The sequence below is a fragment of the Siphateles boraxobius genome, unplaced genomic scaffold, assembly GCF_051911475.1.
Source record: "Siphateles boraxobius isolate OS27281-9 unplaced genomic scaffold, OSU_SipBor_1 33, whole genome shotgun sequence".
NCBI classification, from domain to species: Eukaryota; Metazoa; Chordata; class Actinopteri; order Cypriniformes; family Leuciscidae; genus Siphateles; species Siphateles boraxobius.
In genome coordinates, this window is record NW_027508953.1 from 8,336,066 (window position 1) to 8,356,754 (window position 20,689).

The 20,689-nt window shown below is 42.7% G+C and overlaps 1 protein-coding gene and 1 long non-coding RNA gene across 2 annotated transcripts in view; one reads left to right on the forward strand and one right to left on the reverse strand.

Moving 5' to 3' along the window:
- Positions 1-9,473: 9,473 nt before the first annotated feature.
- LOC143701488 (Ig kappa-b4 chain C region) overlaps positions 9,474-20,689 on the reverse strand; it is a gene marked incomplete at its 5' end in the record, with an annotated part of 74,072 nt that continues 62,856 nt past the window's right edge. The window contains 3 exons of the mRNA XM_077194817.1: positions 9,474-9,959; positions 10,825-10,891; positions 16,988-17,010. Of these exons, the coding sequence (XP_077050932.1) occupies positions 9,634-9,959; positions 10,825-10,891; positions 16,988-17,010 (416 nt within the window). The remainder of the gene's footprint in view (positions 9,960-10,824; positions 10,892-16,987; positions 17,011-20,689) is intronic.
- LOC143701771 (uncharacterized) lies at positions 11,121-15,281 on the forward strand. The gene is made up of 3 exons (XR_013190163.1): positions 11,121-11,215; positions 11,369-11,729; positions 14,795-15,281. It is a non-coding gene; the product is annotated as an uncharacterized LOC143701771 (long non-coding RNA).

A 20,689-nucleotide genomic window follows, 5' to 3' on the forward strand; every position in this document is an offset into this window, starting at 1 on the left:
CAGGACATGACAAATTAACAGTGGCAGTGGCAAAAGAATGTTCAGAGTCCTTAATGGTGGGTTGCAAGAGTTCATATAACACTGGCAAGTCTCTTCCTAGAATCATATCCGCTGGTAAATTGTCCACTATGGCAACACTAAGCAAGTACATTTGTTCCTGTACCTCTACCATTATTTCAGCCCGGGGATACTGCTTTACATCCCCATGTACGCACTGAACAGAGGTAGTGTCCACACAATTGACATTATTTACAAAACATGATTTCAACATTGACAGAGAACTTCCAGTGTCCAAGAGTACCTTTAGGGCATGTCCATTAGCAGTCACATCATATACATTCTGACCCTCCCCCACAGAGTCAAAATCACATTCCCCTTCTCTAGGCACATAACAAAAGCCCGTAAGCTTCGCTTTGCGAGCGGGACACACAGCTGCTTTGTGCCCCGGCTGCTGACAGTAAAAGCATACCAGCTCATTCCCCCCTTTTGACTTTTGTGCATTGTCTGACAGTTCAGCACGACCCCTCTCAGCCCCAAAGTGCGTCCGAACAGTACCTTTAGATGGTTGAGTGCGTAGACCTCCACGATGAGCGTTCTGGTATTGCTGAGCCAGTTTAGCCGCCGCCAGTCCTGAAGTTGGCTCATGCTCCCTTACCCAGGTGCGAGCATAATAAGGAAGTACCCGGAGTAGTTGCTCAAGGATAATGGCCTCGCCGATCTCCTCCTTGGAATGCTCACTCGGTCGTACCCATCGCTGATACAGGTTCTTTAGGCGATGATAAGTCTCGGATGGCGACTCTCCAGCTGGAACAGTGGGTGTTCGGAACCTTTGCCGATAAGTTTCTGGTGAGATGTTGAATTTCTCCAGCAACGCCTCCTTCAGATCAGCGTACACCTCTGCCTGCTCCTCATCCATCGCCAGGTACGCCTCCAATGCTTGCCCGTTGAGTAATGGAACCAGATGATAGCTCCACTCCTCCTCAGGCCACATCCAAGTCCTGGCCAGACGCTCGAACCGCCGAAGATAGTTCTCAATGTCTTCCCCCTGCTGGAAGATTGGCATCTTTAGTTCAGCTCGATGCATTGGCTCTCTCCGCACTGGAAAACTTGGGGAGTCTCTGTCGTGGGCTGTTCTGCTTTGTGTGGATACCCTCTGAGCAGATGGCGTTGGTAGCTCCATTCGCGGGCTCTCGCTGTCGGACAACGTCTCAGCAGGACGAGTCGACTGCCGGATAGACTCGTGAAGACCCCGGAGCTCCTGCATATATCTCTCTTCTCTCTGCTGCTGTGCATCAAGGAACTGACGCATTAGGGAAACCATTCCCTCCCCAGTTGTAGCGACTGGAGCGATTGGCTCAGTCTGTGGTGACCTGGACTTTTTTTAGGTCTCAGGAAGCTCTGCCATCACTTCCTCTTCCTCTGTAGTCTCCGCCGAATTCCAAGCCTCATCCTCCATCGTCGCAAACTTCCTCTCTGACCGCAACCCAGCCCTGGGTTTTTTCCCTTTTGGCGCTGTCTTGCGAGTAGCCATCCCACCGCTGCCACCATATGTGATAAAGACGAGCCCACCAGCTCGCCTTCGGGGAGAAATGTGAGTCCGTGAACGGATGTAAAGGATGGCGCACTCGCAGAAACACTTCGTGCAAGGTGGAATTTATTTACAGGGCCAATAAGAAGACCGTCCACAGTGAAGTATATTTACAGGTGCCCACAAAAGAAAAAATAAATAAAAGAAAAAGTATAACAACAGAAAAACAAAAACGACAAACTCTTAAAAAAAAAAAACGTATCTACAGAACACAAAGGTTTTCCTTGCTTGAGGCACCACAGTTGCACTCTCGGTTCCGACTTGGTTAACAAGTCCTGACTTTAGGTTTGGCCTTGGCTTAAATAGGCCAAACCAATTCCCGGAACATATAACAGTTAATACATATACAAATACTTCATCTATTTGATTATCCATAATAATTAATCCCAATATATATATATATATATATATATATATATATATATATATATATATATATATATATATATATATATATATTATAATAAACACATAAACCATTCACACATAATCCACTTAACACATAATTTTTCCATTCAAATACCCACAGGAACACCTATTCACACTAGACAATGGTTTCGTCAGCTTCCGGTTTCGATTCGCCGGCGCGACCCGGCCATGACGTCATAAATGGCCGCCACTCGATCGTTCGGTTCGGCCGGCTAAACTTTCCCGCCGGAGGACTGACTACGCCCACACAGACAAACAACACAGAGGCGAAACAACAAGACAGTGCAGTGTAAGTGTATGAAATGACCGGGAATTAATATGGAAGGGAGAGTGGAGAAATGGAAGAATGTCCATGTGCTATCAGCATCGCGTGTGCACCCGCTCCGATGATAGCGGCAAAGGCAGGGAGCATCGACGTGAACGAGGTCAGTATGTATGTGCGTATATATATTTGTGTATGTGTGTGTGCCAGTGCTGCTTCCCCAGCGGTGGCAGCTAATGTGACTTTATCACACAGGGATAGACCCTGTGCTCAAGAATTTATTCATAAGAGACACCAAACATGTTCCAACCGAATCAAAAGTTTGTTTCAAGATACGCGGAGAGAGAACATCAAGAGAGCAGAAGGAAGGTTTCAAATGATCAACAATTTCTCTGAGAGATAGAAGAGAAACAGGGTCAAACACACTCCATATGGGTGAAGAACAACTCAGTTCAGGCGAGACATTAGCAGATGATTGCAACTGAGATCTTAGAGAGGTGATCTTCTCACAGAAAAACCTTGAGAAACCTTCACATAATGATACTGAACGATTTGAAATCACAACTATAGGAGGATTGAGAGCAGACTTTAACACAGAAAATAAGGCTTTTGAACTAAGATGATTTTTTAAAATTAAATTAGAAAAATACTTTAACTTAGCAAATATCATAGCTTTCTGAAAAGCACTGAGGGAGTTTTTCAGCATTTCATAAGAGATTTGTAGCTTATCACTTTTCCATTTACGTTCTGCTCTTCTACACGTTCGTCTCAGAGAGCGGATGGTATCATTGAACCATGGTTCAGTCTTAGGTTTTGACTTCTTAGCTTTTAAAGGAGCAGTGGTATTTAAAACCTCAGAGCATACAGTATTAAACAGACTAAGATGTTCTTCAGCATCCAAGTCGGGTAAGGGTGACTCCAGGGACAGAGACAGACACACCTCATTAAAAGAGTTAGTGAATTCCTCTTGGAAACAGGGAGAAAAGGAACGAGTCCATTGTGCAATAGATGAAATGTGCGATCTTGTAGGAGGAAGGGACATAGAAAACAGTACAGGCATGTGATCAGAGATCAGAGTGTTAAAAACCTGAACATCAGTAATGCAAAGGCCATGAGAGAGTACCAGGTCCAGAGTATGTCCATGAATATGTGTGGGATCTTTCACCCACTGAACCATGTCAAATGAGTCAATGAGATTTAAAAACTCCATTGTTAGAGGCTTTGACTGAGAGCACACATGAATATTAAAATCCCCTAATAAAAGAATATTGCTGTAATTAGTTACACATTCGCCCATAAAAGCAGTAAATTCACTTATAAAATCTTTCACTAAGTGAGGGGGGCGATACACCAGCGCTAACAAAATAGGATCGTCAAATTCCAGTCGCAACAGCTGTACTTCAAACCTACTGTAGAATGTAGATGGGACAGATTGACAGTAGCTACTAAAACGTTTTTTTTTAAATTACCGCTAGACCCGCGTCCAGAAGAGCGGGGAGTGTTAAAGAATGTGCAGCCTTCCGGAATCAACACAGCAAAAGGACTTAAATCACCAACCTTCATCCAAGTTTCTGTGATGCACATAAAATCCAGTGCGTGGGTAGTGAAAAAGTCATTTAAAATGAACGTCTTATTGACTAGCGACCGAGCATTAATCAGAGCCATCCTGGAAGGTGATACAGAGTCAGAGATCGCGGGAGAGAGGACTCTATTCAAAAAACGAAGATTCTCTAGAGTAGCTCCACCAAGACGAACACGGATAGGAGGGTAGCAGGGGATCGTCGAAGTAGAATCCGGGAGAATGGTCCGAAGCCAGCGAACAGGTGGATCGACCAAACGGCAACCAGCACATCGGCCAACGCCTAGATTCCAAGTCGTCATGGAGACGAAGCTGGACGCGCGGCCGGCGAGTAGCGTCAGTTTCAGTTTGACAGCAACCCCTCCGCACTTTCCGCGTCTCCTGCAGCGCGTTCTGTGGGGATCATAAGAGTAGGTAGCGGGCGAGTTGCGACATACGGCGGGAGCGCAGACCACCTTGGCGGCTGATGTACACTACAGTCGCGGTATTGTCTGATTGGACTAGTACGTGTTGGCCCTTGAGCACGGCCCGGAAGCGGCGCAGAGCAAAACGTACAACCAGCAACTCGAGGCAATTGATGTGCCATAGGCGGAAGGGTCCTGTCCAGGAGCCTGCAGCAGCACGTCCATTGCACATGGCGCCCCAGCCCGTGGAGGAGGCATCTGTCGTTACAACAACATGCCGCAAAGCTCGTTCCAGGGGCACTCCGGCCCGTAGAAAACTGAGGTTCGCGCACAGGGTGAAGGTCTGATGGCAGGTCAGAGCAACTTGTACTCGAAGGGTGCCGTGTTGCCATGCCCACCTCGGGACTCGGTCGCGAAGCCAAAGCTGAAGCGGTCTCATATGAAGCAATCCGAGCGGCGTTGCCGCGGCTGCAGATGCCATATTCCTCAGGAGCCTCTGAAATAATTTCAGTGGTACCGCACTCTTGCCCTCGAAGTTGACCCAGTTGACCCGAAGGCCCAGACGGGCTAGGTGCCGGAGCACTAGATCCCTGTGTTCGCAAACCTGATCTCGAGAGTGAGCTAGGATCAGCCAGTCGTCGAGATAGTTCAGGATGCGAACCCCCGTGTTCCCAAAGGGGAACAAGGGCTGCCTCGACGACCTTCGTGAAGACGCGAGGAGACAGGGCTAACCTGAATGAGAGAACCGCGTACTGATATGCCTGCCCCTCGAAAGCAAACCGCAGGAACGGTCTGTGTCGAGGGAGAATGGAGACATGAAAGTAGGCGTCCTTCAGGTCGATCGCTGCAAACCAATCCTGGGGCCGTACACATTTGAAAATGCGCTTGGCAGTGAGCATCTTGAACGGCAGGCTGTGAAGGGAGCGGTTCAGCACGCGCAGGTCCAGGATTGGCCGTAACCCACCGGTTTTCTTCGGGACAATGAAGTACGGGCTGTAGAAGCCTGACCTCATTTCGGCTGGAGGGACAGTCTCGATCGCACCCTTCGCCAGCAGGGTGGCAACCTCCGCTCTCATGATAGGGGCATTGCCACCGACCATAGTGGAGCGGACTCCCCTGAAGCGGGGAGGAGACAGCGCGAACTGAATCGCGTAGCCGAGCCTGATCGTTCGCGCGGGACAGGATGGGAAGCTCTAACCAGGCTCCCAAGAACTGTACCAGCGGGGTCATGCGAACCACAGACTTCCCGTCGGTGGAGCAGCAAGGCGGAATGACTGTCCCGGACGTGGACGGCATAGCGGCCCAGTGTCGGGGCATAGTCATTGACCGCGACCTAACAGAGGAGACCAGGGAAGGACAAACGTTCCACGGGGGTCTGCTCTGCCAGAGGTGTGTTCAGGGATGAACATGTCACTTCTTCTTTAACCACATTAGGGTGCTGCCCACCCGGGGGTGAGCAGCGGGAAGTGGAAAACAAAGGATTCTCCCCCGGCCCTCCACCGGGGAAAGGAGTGGTCCTGCTACCATCTCCTGAGAAGTGACCATCATCCCTGAGCAGCCCGTCTCAGGAGCGCCGCTTGGCCCGGCGTTTAGCGGGGGGCGGGGCAGGAGAGGGCTGTGGCGTCCCCCTGCGGCCTCCAGAGCCAGCCCGGGTGAACGGGCGGGGAGGGAGCCGCGGGGGGGCGCCTTCGGCGGTGGGCAGACCGAAGGATCTGAGCGGACGGCGGGGCCGTCGGGGCAGAATGCCTCAGTCTGCTCATGGGCGGTTGAGAACTGTTGTAGAGCTCTCAACCACACCGCCGAAGGGCCGACCTGGGATATGAGGGTGTCGAGCAGACGGGTCCGCCGGACATCCTGCACATCGAACAGGTTAAGCCACAGGCCTGAATGGTGGACATCACCTGACCCAGGGAGCGTGCGGCCACTTTCGTCACACGGGGAGCAAGGTCAGTGGCGGCGCGCAGCTCAATGAAGAGCCCTGGGTCAGTCCTACCCTCCTGCATGTCCATGAACACCTGGGCCAGGTAGATCAGCAGAATGGCCATGGCATGCAGTGAGGCGGCTGCCTGTCCTGGGCGCTATAGGATTTCCCCACAAGTGTAGACGTAAAACTACAGGCTTCAGACGGGTGCTTAGGATCGCGCCGAGAAGGAGCACCCTGAGGACACATGAGCATCGCAACAGAGCGTTCAACCGGGGGGACCCCAGTGTACCCATGGGCAGCGGCCCAGTCGAGGGAAGGAAGGGCGGAGGTGATCAACGAGGGATCGCTGGAAGACATGGGGGTCTTCGAGGAATTCGAGATTTCCTGATGCACATCCGGGAAGAAAGGAATTGGGGTTAGACGGCGACGAGAGTCAGCGGCCACCCCAAAACCAATCGTCCCGGGAAAACATGGCCGTCATCTCAGGATCTGACTCGACAAATGCCATATGCACACCCGAAAGTGGCAGCACTGTCAAATCTTCACTTCCTGAAGATTCTTGCCCGCCCTGTGATGCTGCAATGGACAACAGATCCGATTCTGGAACATCAAAGGAAACCCGCGGGGGGTCCGAAGACGGGAGTGATCGCTCCCGGGTTGCGTCAATAAAGAGGGGGGCATGGGGCACGGACGGATAGTCGGCGCCTTTGTTCCACACCAACACCATCAGGTCGCCCTGGCCACCAGCCGAAGTAGCACCTCACGTGGAGAGTGTTAGATGGGGGTGTGGATGAGGGCACTCTCTCTCAGACGAGATCATTGAGTCTCGACCGTAATGACGCGATGGTCACGTTCCCGCGAGGAGAACGTGAGTCATCCACAAACACTGCTCTAGCGTGATCAAGCCCAAGCACGCAGAGCAGAGAATGTGCCCATCAAAATCTGAAATTAGCCAACCGCAACCAGAAATGCACGGGCGAGCCGTCTTTAAAAAGACGTACCGCGTGCGAGCTCTTTTGTGAGAGAAAAAAATCTGAGAGTGTTGAAGCGCTCGGGGAGAAACACACTCACTGGCAAACCACTGCACAGAAAAGCAGGAAGCGCGCACTCGCCGGGAGATTGCCGTCACACCAACACCAGAGAATCTCGCTCGTCTGTAAGAAGCTGACAGTTCAGAGATGGCTTGTGGAACGATGAATTAACTTGGCTCCGAAGTAGACCCCGAAGCCGCCGCCAGGCGCCGCCATTTGCGCCATTTAGAATTTCAGCCGCCGCCAGCCAATAATTTCGTAAGCCAAATTGAGCCGCCATCTGATAAAGTTTGGCTGAGCTGGCTAGAATTATTTGCATCAAATAATAATTCTATCACATAGAGACATACACACACGACACGAATATATAAACAATACACGAGATCTATTTTCCCACTGGATTCATAACAGCACAGTCTTGTGCTCGTTGCTACGATACACAGACTCACAGTGAATTGACGACCAATTAAAATTGCTCGTTTTCCGTACAGAAGAAGCGATGCATTTTTTTCTCGCACTGAGGTGAAATGGCGGAAAGAAGCAAGCAAGGTAATTTTGATCTCACTTCTCACATACTTTGCTAATTCCTACTTACTTTTTTTTTAACTTAGGCCTAGCCAGACTTTTGTTAAATCTTCAGGGCACGGTTGCACAAACACCTGAATCAAAGATATGATGTTATGAACCAAATATTCTGGAACGGAGAGATTTATAGCACTGAACGTGATATTACTGCAGTAACAAACCACCGTTTCCACATTGCTAATTCACGACGCATGCTTCAGTGTACATTGAAGTGAAATGTGCAAAACTTTGTCCAAAATAATACTGATAACAGTGTGTGTTTATATTAAGGCGAGACACGGCAGGCAAAAACATCGTTTTTTTTTTACTGGTCAATTTTGAGATTTTTGGATATTTGTCTTCCATGTCTTCTTACAGACTTGTGGTGAAAAAAAGTCCGAAATACACATTTAGGTCTTTATTTTACTACACTTCGTCTGTTTGCGTCTGTAGATTTCTCATAAATTCAACAAAAGTTTGCGTTCTTAATCAACATAACGTTACTTCTCCGCGATCAGACTACAAAATAAATATGTACATACGTTGTGAAAGTAAAATCTGGTGTTTTCTTTATTACATTGTATTGCATTTTGTAGAAATATAGTGTAAGCCATGCATTGCTTGGAAATATTGAGATCTAGTAAATCAGTATAACATAGACATCTGTAGACATGAAGTGGCAGCTTCAGCCATTTGCAGCTATGAAAAGTTTGGCGGCTGCAGCAGCCATTTAGGTTTTGGCTGAGCCGGCTAGCCAGCCAATAACTTCATCAGCCAGCCATTATTCTCAAAACAAATGGCTTCGGGCTCTACTCCGAAGCAAAAACATATCTGCATGTTGCCGGCGTCCTCCTTTTATACCCACGAGGTAACGCGGAAGTACGCTATGCAAATTCCGCAGACCCATGGCATTTCTTTGCCATTGGCTCGTTTTGTAATACTCGAAGTTGATAGGCTTTCTAAGCGAAACCCCATTCGTCGTCATCCGACGTAACTCGGAGTGACAACGAAAGGGAACTAAATGTCTCAATCATGAATTACACATATAAAATGCATCTAAGATGAAATAATGTGATGAAATTAAGATTTTATATCAGTCCCTCATTAACTATTTCACTATAATAAAATGTTTAGTGGATTGACTGGGAAACTATTTGTATTTCTTTTATGTGCCTTATTTCAGCTCTTAAAACTTATATTTATTGTATATATTTATTTGGTGCAAAAACTGCTTTTAAAGACCCGTTTAGCTGATCTCTTGCACCTTAAGCAAGGTAATAAAAAAGTAAAAAAAAATATAACAAGCAAAAATAAAATAAATAAATAACAAGCTGTCTGCAGTTTAACTGAATCTCTATTTGCTTTATTGCATGAAAGAAAACAGTGTAACAGTGCTTTAAATGTCCAGTTTAGTCTGAATTAGATCCTGAATCCTTTTTTCCCTGTCCATTTTTCCTCTGGTAACAATCGTAATAAGTTTCCCCCTGATATATAATTAAGATAAAAACTTTTTAAAAGTTTTTTTTTCATGACATTGGTATTTAACTCCATTCAAATGAATGTTAACATGTAAACTGATAGAATCCAAATAAAATGAATAAAATGCTAAGAACAAATTAAAGACAAAATAGCTGTTTTAAAGAAAAATATGAAAATATGGTATAATATATTTGAAACAATAAATGAATACAATTAATGATTTAAAAAGCTTTTATTTGGCAAAAACAAGAATAATACAAACACACTTTACAAAGAAAGACTAACACGTACAGAGCAAAATGTACACTGTGTGTAAAGTGTGAATTAATAATTAAGCATGCCTGTATGTCTTTGTGTGATGTGTGTGTGTGTTTCACTGGTCATCATCACACTGCTGTTTGTTCAGGCTCTCGGTCACTGCATTCTGGGATGTGTGTGTGGCGTCACAGCTGATGGTTGTTGCTCGGCTCCACTCACTCTCAGTGAGACTCAGGCTGCTGCTCCAGCTGTACAGTCCATCCTTCTGCAGAACACCGGGACTCAGATTCACAGCAGAGCTCCTGCTAATGCCGTCCACCTTCCAGCTCAGCTTCCAGTCAGAGGGGAATCCCTTACTGCCCAAACACAGCACTGTAGCTTTACCCTGCTGCAGCTCGGCTCTGGAGGGAGGCAGGACCGTGAGAGTGGGGCGAGTGCCAGCTAGAGAGAGAGGGGGAGAGAGAGAAGAGAGAGAGAGAGAGAGAGAGAGAGAGAGAGAGGGGGGGGGAGATAGGGGGAGAGAGAGAGAGGGAGAGAGAGAAGAGAGAGAGAAGGAGGGAGAGAGAGAGAGAGAGAGAGAGAGAGAGAAAAGGAGGGAGAGAGAGTTTCATTCTTCTTAAAAACAGCTCTATCAGTCTTTCACTTCCCTTTAAGAGATTCAGAGTTAATCAAGCAGATCCGAAATGCAACAGCCTGTAAAAACACTTTTCACTGAATCATATTATTCTGATTTTAGTGTGATCGGGAGTAATAACATTAAAATATTCAGTAAAAAAATTCAGTAATAGCATTAATATATTCTGTATAAATATATATAAAAACTGATAACATATCAGACTAAAATGTATAAATTCAATTTGATCTATTCTGATAAAAAATATATATTCAGAGTTTATTATGAAAATGATTTATTATTTTATACAGCACGAAAATGAAGATGATTTACTTTGTTTTAACATTAAAAAAGATCAAGAGTAAAATAATACATTTGTGTAAAACACCAATATGTAAATGTATTTAAAATACATTAATTTCATACTAAGAATACTACAAATCCATTAACATATATTATGACAAATTGCATGAGACTTAGTGATATAAACTTTATTTCGAGTACTTCTTTATTGCACAATGCACATTTCTGAATATTAAGCCTAAAATGTGTTTCACTATTATTAAGGATAGTGTCTGTATAATATGATTATTTAAATGCCAGATATTTAAAGTGTACTTAAAGTAAACTTGCAATATTTTTTTTATAAATATATACATATTTATTTTTTGAAACAGAAAGAGGTTTACTTACTTCCAACTGAGAGTCGTGTTCCTCCACCGAACGTCCACCACAGTGATACAAACCCAATGAGCGGCTGTACAAAAACTCCTGCACTAAAACTGACAGAGTTACACTAACATCAGCACTAACACTGACACTGACACTAAAACTGTATCTTAGTTTAGTTTCGCTCAGCTGTAAAGAAATACATTTTTAATTAATAAAGTCCGGCAAAATGTATTCTGATTGTTTTTTGAGGTTTATTCCATGATGCATCTGAAAATGTTTTGCATATTAACTGAACACTGCGCTTAAAACTCTTAGTGTGTGACACCGACACACACACACACACACACACACACACATACAACAATGATGTCTCTTATTCTAATGTTGGGGACACTCGGTCTGCTGGTTCAAGGTTCAAAAATATGTTTTCTACATTATAATGATACAATTTTTATTTTATTTGTCAGCATTTTTTGAATTTATACGTTGTTTTATTTTTTATGCAGTAATTTGAACTGTTTAGCAAATGCAAGCTTCTTTTCATTTATTTTTTACTCTCTCTCAGTGTCTCATCAAGAGGTCCAGTCTCCTGAGTCTCTGTTTGTTAAAGCAGGAGATTCAGTCTCTATGAGCTGCACTGGGACCAGTGGAGTTGATGATGACATGAGCTGGTATCTGCTGAAACCTGGAGAAGCTCCTAAACTCCTGATCTATACAGCAAGTGAACTTCAATCTGGAGTCCCAGATCGGTTCAGTGGAAGTGGATCTGAACCTGATTTTACACTGAACATTCGTGGAGTCCAGCCTGAGGATGCAGGAGATTATTACTGTATGGGGGTTTACAGTGACAGATGCACACAGTGAAACAACATCATACAAAAACCTCCCTCAGTCAGACACTACAGAGAACATGAGAATAATTTCACGTTATAGTTGCTGAAATTAGGCTAGTTGCACTGTTAACAAAAGTTAAAGCAGCAATAAAGATTTTATTTTAGTTATTTAATTATTTTTTCACTTTAATTTTCATTATTGATTTCAGAAGAAATTAATATGTGGCATTTTGAGATTAGCATAATTGTGGACAGAAGATTGTTTTTATCTTTAAAGACTGGAATTATAAGCTTTATTATATGCAGCATGAAATACATCACATTCTGACATCACATTATGAACATGTGAACTCATGCCATCGTAACATACTGAAACTATTCTCTTTTAAGTGATATTTTCAATATTAAAATATGATGTTATTCATGTTACTTATATCCACAAGGTACAGTTTGCTTTATTTAAAAATGTATACTATAAAAGTAATATAACTAAATAAAAGTAAATAAACATGAAAAATATATTTCCACAGTCCATCCTTCTTCAGCACATTACAATCCAGAATCACTTTTAAAGTGTCTTCTCACTCACAGGGAAATAAAATAAACTGTATATTGTAATGTTGACAAAGTAAGTTACAAGTAGAAAAATGGCATATCATTTAAAATGTTGCTTTCATAAAATATACAGTACAATACTTGCATAAATGTTATTAATTATTTTCACATTCCGCTTGGCTCTTTAATGATAAATAAGGGGCATGAAGTGCAAAATATGTCCAGCCTCCATCTGCATAATTGTAAAATAAGGAAAATATTTCAGGAAACTGCCAGTATGATGGAAACTTCTGGTCATATTTGATATTTGCATAGTCAGTGTCAGTGATCTGAGATGTTTATAGGTGTTTAACTCTTCATCGAGCTTCTGTTCATGATAACAGATCTAACAGCCAAAATGACTCTGATCTCCATTATCATTTACACACTCTACAGCATGCAAGGTATAGTTACATGTGACTTTTTAAATATATTTCAGTAATAATATAATATATTATATAATATATCTGTGCTGTTATATATTGCTCTACACAGGTTGTTTAGGACAAATTGTTGTGACTCAGTCTGAGGTTAAATCAGTCCAGCGCGGTCAAACCGTCTCTATTGACTGTAAAGTTGACACTGTGGTTTACAAAAACGAGCAAGGCTCAGTATCTAAAGGCCGTTATTATGTATCTTGGTACAGCCAAAAACCTGAAGAGGCTCCAAGACTCTTGGTTTATTATACAAATGAAAAAAACTCAGGAATTCCTTCAAGATTCAGTGGCAGTGGACAAGGAAACGGTCTTGATTTCAGTCTGACCATCAGTGATGCCCAGCTTGAAGATGCAGGAGATTATTACTGTCAGAGTCGACATGAGATCAGTGGTAGTTATGTGTTCACACAGTGAAAAGATCCCGTACAAAAACCCTCCCTTGTTCAGAATCAGATTACTAACATTACTAACATCTTCTGATTATAGCTGCAAGTGGAATAAATACACACAAGCACTTATCATAATTAATCATCCAAATCAATAATATATTTCTTTATACTTCTATTCCCATCCTCCTTCTCCTGTAACATATAGTAGGCTATTTCCATAATCTTAAATTTGTTAGCACATATTTGTTTGTTTGTTTGTTACAGCTTTCTGTACAAAATGAACATATAAAATTCACAAATTTTGTCTGTTGGACCTTCCAATAACCTGTATATTTAAAAAAAAAAATCTGATTAAATTATTCATTTTAAAACAGAATATATCTAATGGGAATTTTAATTGTGTTATAAATTAAATGTGAAATGTATAGAAAGTAATAGAAAATGTTTGCCTTCAAAATGGAGCTGACACACCATCAGTTGACTCTTTGTCTCCTATATAATAAACATTTATGTAAGATACAGCAGCAAAATTAGAAATTTCCCAAATATCCATCCTACTATACATAGAAATTACTTTTGCATTGTGTATAATCAGAATACTAAATATAAAATGTAAAAATACAAGCAATACAATATTACTAATGACATTGATCTAAATTGATGTACATAATTCAGTTCCTTTAGATTTATATTTGAATGCATCTCCATCATTTAGTTTTCATATTAAGGTAATTTACCATTTACAGTCTTTTACAGGACATAATGGAAATTTGTTATTTTCTAAAAATGCTTATTTTCAAGTTGACATTTATAATTTGATTAACTGAGTATAATATTTAATTTCTTATTTCATTCTGCACTTACTTCCAGCACTCAGTTTAGTTCCTCCACTGAAAGTCTACAATGATTCTCATTCATTCATTGTACAAAAACCTCCAGAATATTTAAAGAGCAATAGAAGTCAGCAACAGAATCCTGCAAAAATGCATGTTTGATTGTTTTATCACATTATGTAAATCCAGGAGGAAACTGAATGTGTTTTTGACAGGAGTCTGTTGAGTGAAAAGTGTTTTGCATGTTTACTGTTTCACACACAAAACTCCTCATGATCAGTGTGTGTTCAGTCTCGCCAGAGTCACTGACACACCAAACAATAATGGCTCTTCTAATTCTGGCTACACTGACTCTGCTGGCTAAAGGTTACATTTTACCCCCTAAATTATTAGAGTTTGGTGTTCATTTTGTAAAGCTTTGATTCTCTTGTGCTTTGTTTTCATTTTTTAAATACAAATGTTTTCATAAAGGATATGAATATCTCATAATTTGTATTTAAATGAAACACTTACCCTTTTTTATCTTTCTTTTATCTCTCAAGTGTCTCATCAAGAGGTCCAGTCTCCTGAGTCTCTGTTTGTTAAAGCAGGAGATTCAGTCTCTATGAGCTGCATTGCATCTTCTGGAATTGGTTATGACATAAGCTGGTATCTGCTGAAACCTGGAAAAACTCCTAAACTTTTGATCTACAGAACAAGTAACCTTGCATCTGGAGTTTCAAACCGGTTTAGTGGAAGTTATTCTGGATATACATTTATGCTGAACATACGTGGAGTCCAGTCTGAGGATGCAGGAGATTATTACTGTATGGGGGTTTATTCTGGTCCAGTATTCACACAGTGAAACAACATCATACAAAAACTTCCTCAGTCAGACGCTACAGAGAACATGAGAATAATTTCAGGCTATAGTTGCCCTGTACAAAAGCTCAGCAACAGTTAAAGTTTTAAAGAAGATTTTCTTAAGTAGTCAACATTTTTTTTTCTTTATTCTGTTACTTTATTATGGTTATTTATTCTGGTTCAGTATTCATAGAGCGAAACGGCATTGTACAAAACCTTCCCTCAGTCAGACGGTACAATGAATTTACTCACGCAGTAAATAAACTCATTTACATTAAGTGAAAACATATTTTTTCAGTGTGAACAGAATGGGTAATAAATCTACACAATCTGTCTATGTCTCTGTGATAGTTAAACCAAGACACATGCAAAAATATTTATTGCACTTATTTTATTTGTGTCTGTAGATTATACATATATTTAAAGGCCAAAATGATTTTTTCTCATTCTTAGCCAGAAAATATCCACTTCAGTAAAGCACTTTCTTTAAAGATTTACTCCCTTACAGAGGGGTTTGTTCACATTTGCCTGATTTTCATTTTATTCCTAAAAATATGGTGATTTTTTTTATGGCTGTTGATATTTTCAGATTTTTGAAATGATAAAAATAGATTTCCAAAATCCCCTCAATAGAAACGTGTGACTCTAATATTTCAACAAAATCTGACACACTAAATTTTGAAGCTGTCTTTATCCTATGTTCAGATTTCTGTTCTTGAAATAAATGCAAATTAGTCCATATTTAATTAGAAAATGCGTCATGTTTATATTTGAACATAAAATTTCAGAAAACTAGTTAAAAATTGATTGTGATTCTTCATGTAATAAATCAACTGGGGAAGTATGGTGAAATCTATTAGTTCTTTATTATTATTTTTTTACCCTATTCATCTCTTGTGACTTGGCTTAATATTTTCATTCATCCTGTTTAAATGAGATTTAATGAGATTTTTAAATGAGCGTTTATAAAAGAATTCTCAAATTATTTTAGATTTTTTTTACATATACATTTTTATAAATTAAATGTAGCTAAAATATTTCATTAAATATATGATTAAGATGCCATGTTAACATAAATATCTATTTTACTGTAATCAATATTTTCAATATTAAAATATTATTTTGGACATCCCAAAAAAATTATAAAAAGTCAAAATGCTTTTATTTGGCAGCAATAAAACAACAAAGCATTGCTATATATTTGAATATTTGAACATTAAACTAACAGAATGATATATTAATTATTGAGGATTGACTGATTTAGGACAGTCCTTTGTAATAGTTTGTGTGTGAATGAATGATTATGCATACTATCTCCCTCTTTGTGAGAGAGAGAGAGAGAGAGAGAGAGAGAGAGAGAGAGAGAGAGAGAGAGAGAGAGAGAGAGAGAGAGAGAGAGAGAGAGAGAGTTTCATTCTTCTTAAAAACAGCTCTATCAGTCTTTCACTTCCCTTTAAGAGATTCAGAGTTAATCAAGCAGATCTGAAGTGCAACAGTCTGTAAAAACACATTTACCAGCAATCACACATATCTATAATTGGATTAAAAAAAATATTCATTAATTATATCATATTATAGCCAGGATCTTTAATTTTTTGGGAATCTATTTTTTTTTATTTGTTCAAATTATTAAATAATTTCTTGTTTAATATTTACTGTATTACTAACAGTTAAAGCATTTTTTTAGTGAAAGCAACACCAAATGAAGACACATTTCTAATGAAAACTTTTCATTAAAAAACTTTTTCATTATTCAAGAATTATTAAAAATAATTATTACAAACTGTTAATAACAGGATACCAAAGCTTTTCTACTATCTTGACACTTTTTGCATGACAAAATGCTATAATGTTTTCTTGTTTGCCTCTGTTAAATCGAACTGTAGATGCGAGTAAAAGACTTATACAGATATAAGCATTAGGCTATATTTCATGCCCAAAGAATAAAAAATACAAACAGTTATTCTTTGTCAAATATGATTTACCATTTTGATAGACAAAATGCTCAGTAATAAAAAAAAAGTGATTGGTTTAAACTGCTTTATTGAAGAGCTAAGGAAAGTTAGCAATTGTTTTGGTAATGTCACACCAGAATAAAACTTTCAAATTCTTTATTCTTATATTAGTCATTTTAAAAATGTAAAAAAAAAAAAAGAAGTCATTTTATGTTCTTTTCATTCTGTTTAATTTTTTTAATAAAAATATGTACTTCCAACTGAGAGTCGTGTTCCTCCACCGAACGTCCACCACAGTGATACAAAAACCTCCTGCACTAAAACTGACACTGACCAGATTGCTCTTTTATAACTAATAGCTAAATAAATAAACCAGATAAAGCTGCGTAATTAAACCAGTTAAATTTGGATAATTTCCAATAATTTTATGTCACAGGTTTATCAGGGAGGACTCAAATGCAGAATGGGTGTTAACAGGTTTATTGACAAACAGTAGACAGATGACAAGATGTGGTGGGAGAGGTGAACAGTCCAGACAATAGCCAGGGATGAGACACAATGACAGCCGTTGTAACTAGCCGAGCAGCAGTTGTAACTAGCACAAGATGACTGTAGGCTGGGGAGTATGGCAGGCAGAGCAGGATGAGACCTGAGAATACTAGCAATAGCCAGACAGGAACTTCAAGTACAACTGCAAGGCACTCAGGGAACTCAGGCTCAGCACCAGGCTTGCTCCACAGCAAAGAGTGTAAGCAGCCAGGGACGCTCTGCTAGCAGGACAGGACTGGAACTAGAGACACAGGAGAAAAGACAGACAGGACCGATGGCAGAACTAAAGCACTAAAAAACTTCTACAAATAAAACGCTATTGACTTCAGTAACAAGAAACAAACTATGTTGCACAGAAGTACACAGCAGGACAACATCTAACGAACTGGCAACACATGAGGAAAAGAGCACACATATATAAAGGGAGCAGAGAACATGAGGAACAGGGAACAACACTGACAAGGAACAGAGAACAACAAACGAGAACTCAACTAGACAAGAGTGCTTGGTACAGGGAAACAAGGAGGCAGGAACAAAGGAGCACATGGCCAACACGAACAAAACCATATGTTGAAGCACAACACGAACATAGAGACATGATACAAAGACAACACAGACAAAGCTGCCAGGGCAGAACCCTGACAATTTATTATTACCAATACAAACACTATTGAACTACTAATTAAGAAGTAAAAATGTACATCAATCACTTTCATGTGAATTTATATTTTGATTCGCTTAAGCATTTAGTTGACTTAAAAAACTATTTAAATTGTTTATACAGCTTTTTATTTTATATGGCTTTCATTATAGTCGAATTTATAATCCAAAGCCGTATCAATGCAGTATGTATTAAAAAAGTCTCGGTTACGTATGTAACCCTCGTTCCCTGAGTAGGGAACGGAGACGTTACGTCGGATGACGACGAATGGGGGTTTCGCCTAGAAAGCCAATCATCTTCGTGTATTACAAAACGAGCCAATGGCGATGAAATGCCATGGGTCTGCGGAATTTGCATAGCGTATCTCCGCCCCACCGCGTGGGTATAAAAGGAGGACGCCAGCAACATGCAGATATGTCTTCGCTGAGGAGCCGAGACTGAACTCAGGCGTCTACCCAGCGGTACAGCGGAAGTGGCAGGGAGACGTAACGTCTCCGTTCCCTACTCAGGGAACGAGGGTTACATAAGTAACCGAGACGTTCCCTTTCGTAGTCACTCCGAGTTACGTCGGATGACGACGAATGGGGGTCCCCGTGAAATCACGCCACCTTCACAGCTGTCTTCCAATGGCCTGCGAAAGTCTGATCCCCCTGTCGTGATACTGGCACGGACGAAGGAGTCCTACTTAACACAAGAATACCAAGGTACACTGGGAAGCATATCTCAGAGGAGATATACCACAGCATACCTACCCGTAGGGAGGACTTAAGAACACACATATGGCCGTAGGGCTTCATATGGAGGAACGCTGGAGTGACCAGCCCGAGGGGTGGCAACTTTCAACTCCAGGAGTGGCAAGGTGGCTTGCCAAGGGAAAGACACATGCTCAAGGAGGCTTACAGTGGAAATACACATGTGGGGGTTACTCAGGGAGGAACCATGCACACGGAGGCACCTAGCCGACGCACAGGCAATAGACACTGGCGCCAGCAACAGTGCTGGAGGAACTCAGGGCTTCAGAGAGGAAGGCTCACCTGAGGAATAATCGCACGTATTCAGTCCGTGGAGTGGAATGGCGAGCAAGCAAAGACACCTGAGCGGGTCCAGTACTAGCTGACTGAAGCGAGTACACGAGAGGACACAGGCTCCACTCGGAGATTATAAAATCTGGCGAATGTGTTGGGTGTCACCCAGCCTGCAGCTCTACAGATGTCTGCCAGCGAGGCGCCATGTGCTAGAGCCCAAGAGGAAGCCACACTCCGGGTGGAGTGGGCTGTCACACCAAGGGGGCACGGTCGGCCTTGCTGTTGGTAAGCCAAAGCAATGGCGTCCACTATCCAGTGGGACAACCTCTGCTTTGAGAGAGCCTTTCCCTTCAGTCTCCCACTATAACAGACAAAGAGCTGGTCTGAGGTCCTTAAACACTGCGTCCTGTCTACGTAGGCACGGAGAGCGCGTACTGGACAGAGCAGTGCCATGGCTGGGTCTGCCTCCTCCAGGGGCAGCGCTTGCAGGTTCACTACCTGGTCCCGGAAGGGAGTGGTGGGAACCTTGGGCACATATCCAGGCAGGGGTCTCAGGATCACGTGAGAGTGACCGGGCCCGAATTCCAGGCACGCTTCGTCAACTGAGGATGCGTGCAGGTCCAGTAGCGACATACGGCGGGAGCGTAGACCACCCTGACGGTTGATGTACGCTACTGTCGCGGTATTGTCTGAACGGACTAGTACGTGTTGACCCTTGAGCAACGTGCGGAAACGGTGCAGGGCAAGGCGTACTGCCAGCAACTCGAGGCAATTGACATGCAGAAGGCGCTGGGGTCCTGTCCTGGAGCCCGCGGCAGCATGTCCGTTGCACATGGCGCCCCAGCCCGTGGAAGAGGCATCTGTGGAGACAACAACATGCCTGGAAACTCGTTCTAGGGGAACACCGGCCCGTAGAAAGCTGAGGTTCCTCCACAGGGTGAAGGTCTGATGGCAGGTCGGAGTTACTGGAACTCGGAGGGTGCCATGATCCCATGCCCACCTCGGGACTCGATCGCGAAGCCACAGCTGAAGCGGTCTCATATGAAGCAATCCGAGCGACGTTGCCGCGGCTGCAGATGCCATATGCCCCAGGAGCCTCTGAAACAATTTCAGTGGGACCCCACTCTTGCCATCGAACTGTCGAAGACAAGTCAGCAGTGAGTGTGCGCGCTCGCTCGTAAGCTGCGCGGACATAGCGACCGAGTCGATCTCCATCCCGAGAAAAGAGATCCTCTGCACGGGGCAGAGTTTGCTCTTCTCCCAGTTGACCCGAAGGCCCAGACGGGCTAGGTGCCGGAGCACTGGGTCTCTGTGTTCGCAAACCTGATCTCGAGAGTGAGCTGATATTAGCCAGTCGTCGAGATAATTCAGGATGCGAACCCCGTGTTCGCGCAGGGGAACAAGGGCTGCCTCAACGACCTTCGTAAAGACGCGAGGAGACAGAGCCAGCCCGAATGGGAGAACCGCATACTGGTATGCCTGCCCCTCGAAAGCAATCCGAAGAAACGGTCTGTGTTGAGGTAAGATGGAGACATGAAAGTAAGCGTCCTTCAGGTCTATCGCTGCAAACCAATCCTGAGGCCGCACGCATTCGAAAATGCGTTTGGCCGTGAGCATCTTGAACGGCAGCCTGTGAAGGGATAACATAACCCACCGGTCTTCTTGGGGACAATGAAGTAGGGGCTGTAAAACCCTGACTTCATCTCGGCTGGAGGGACAGTCTCGATAGCACCCTTCGCCAGCAGGGTAGCAACCTCCGCTCTCATG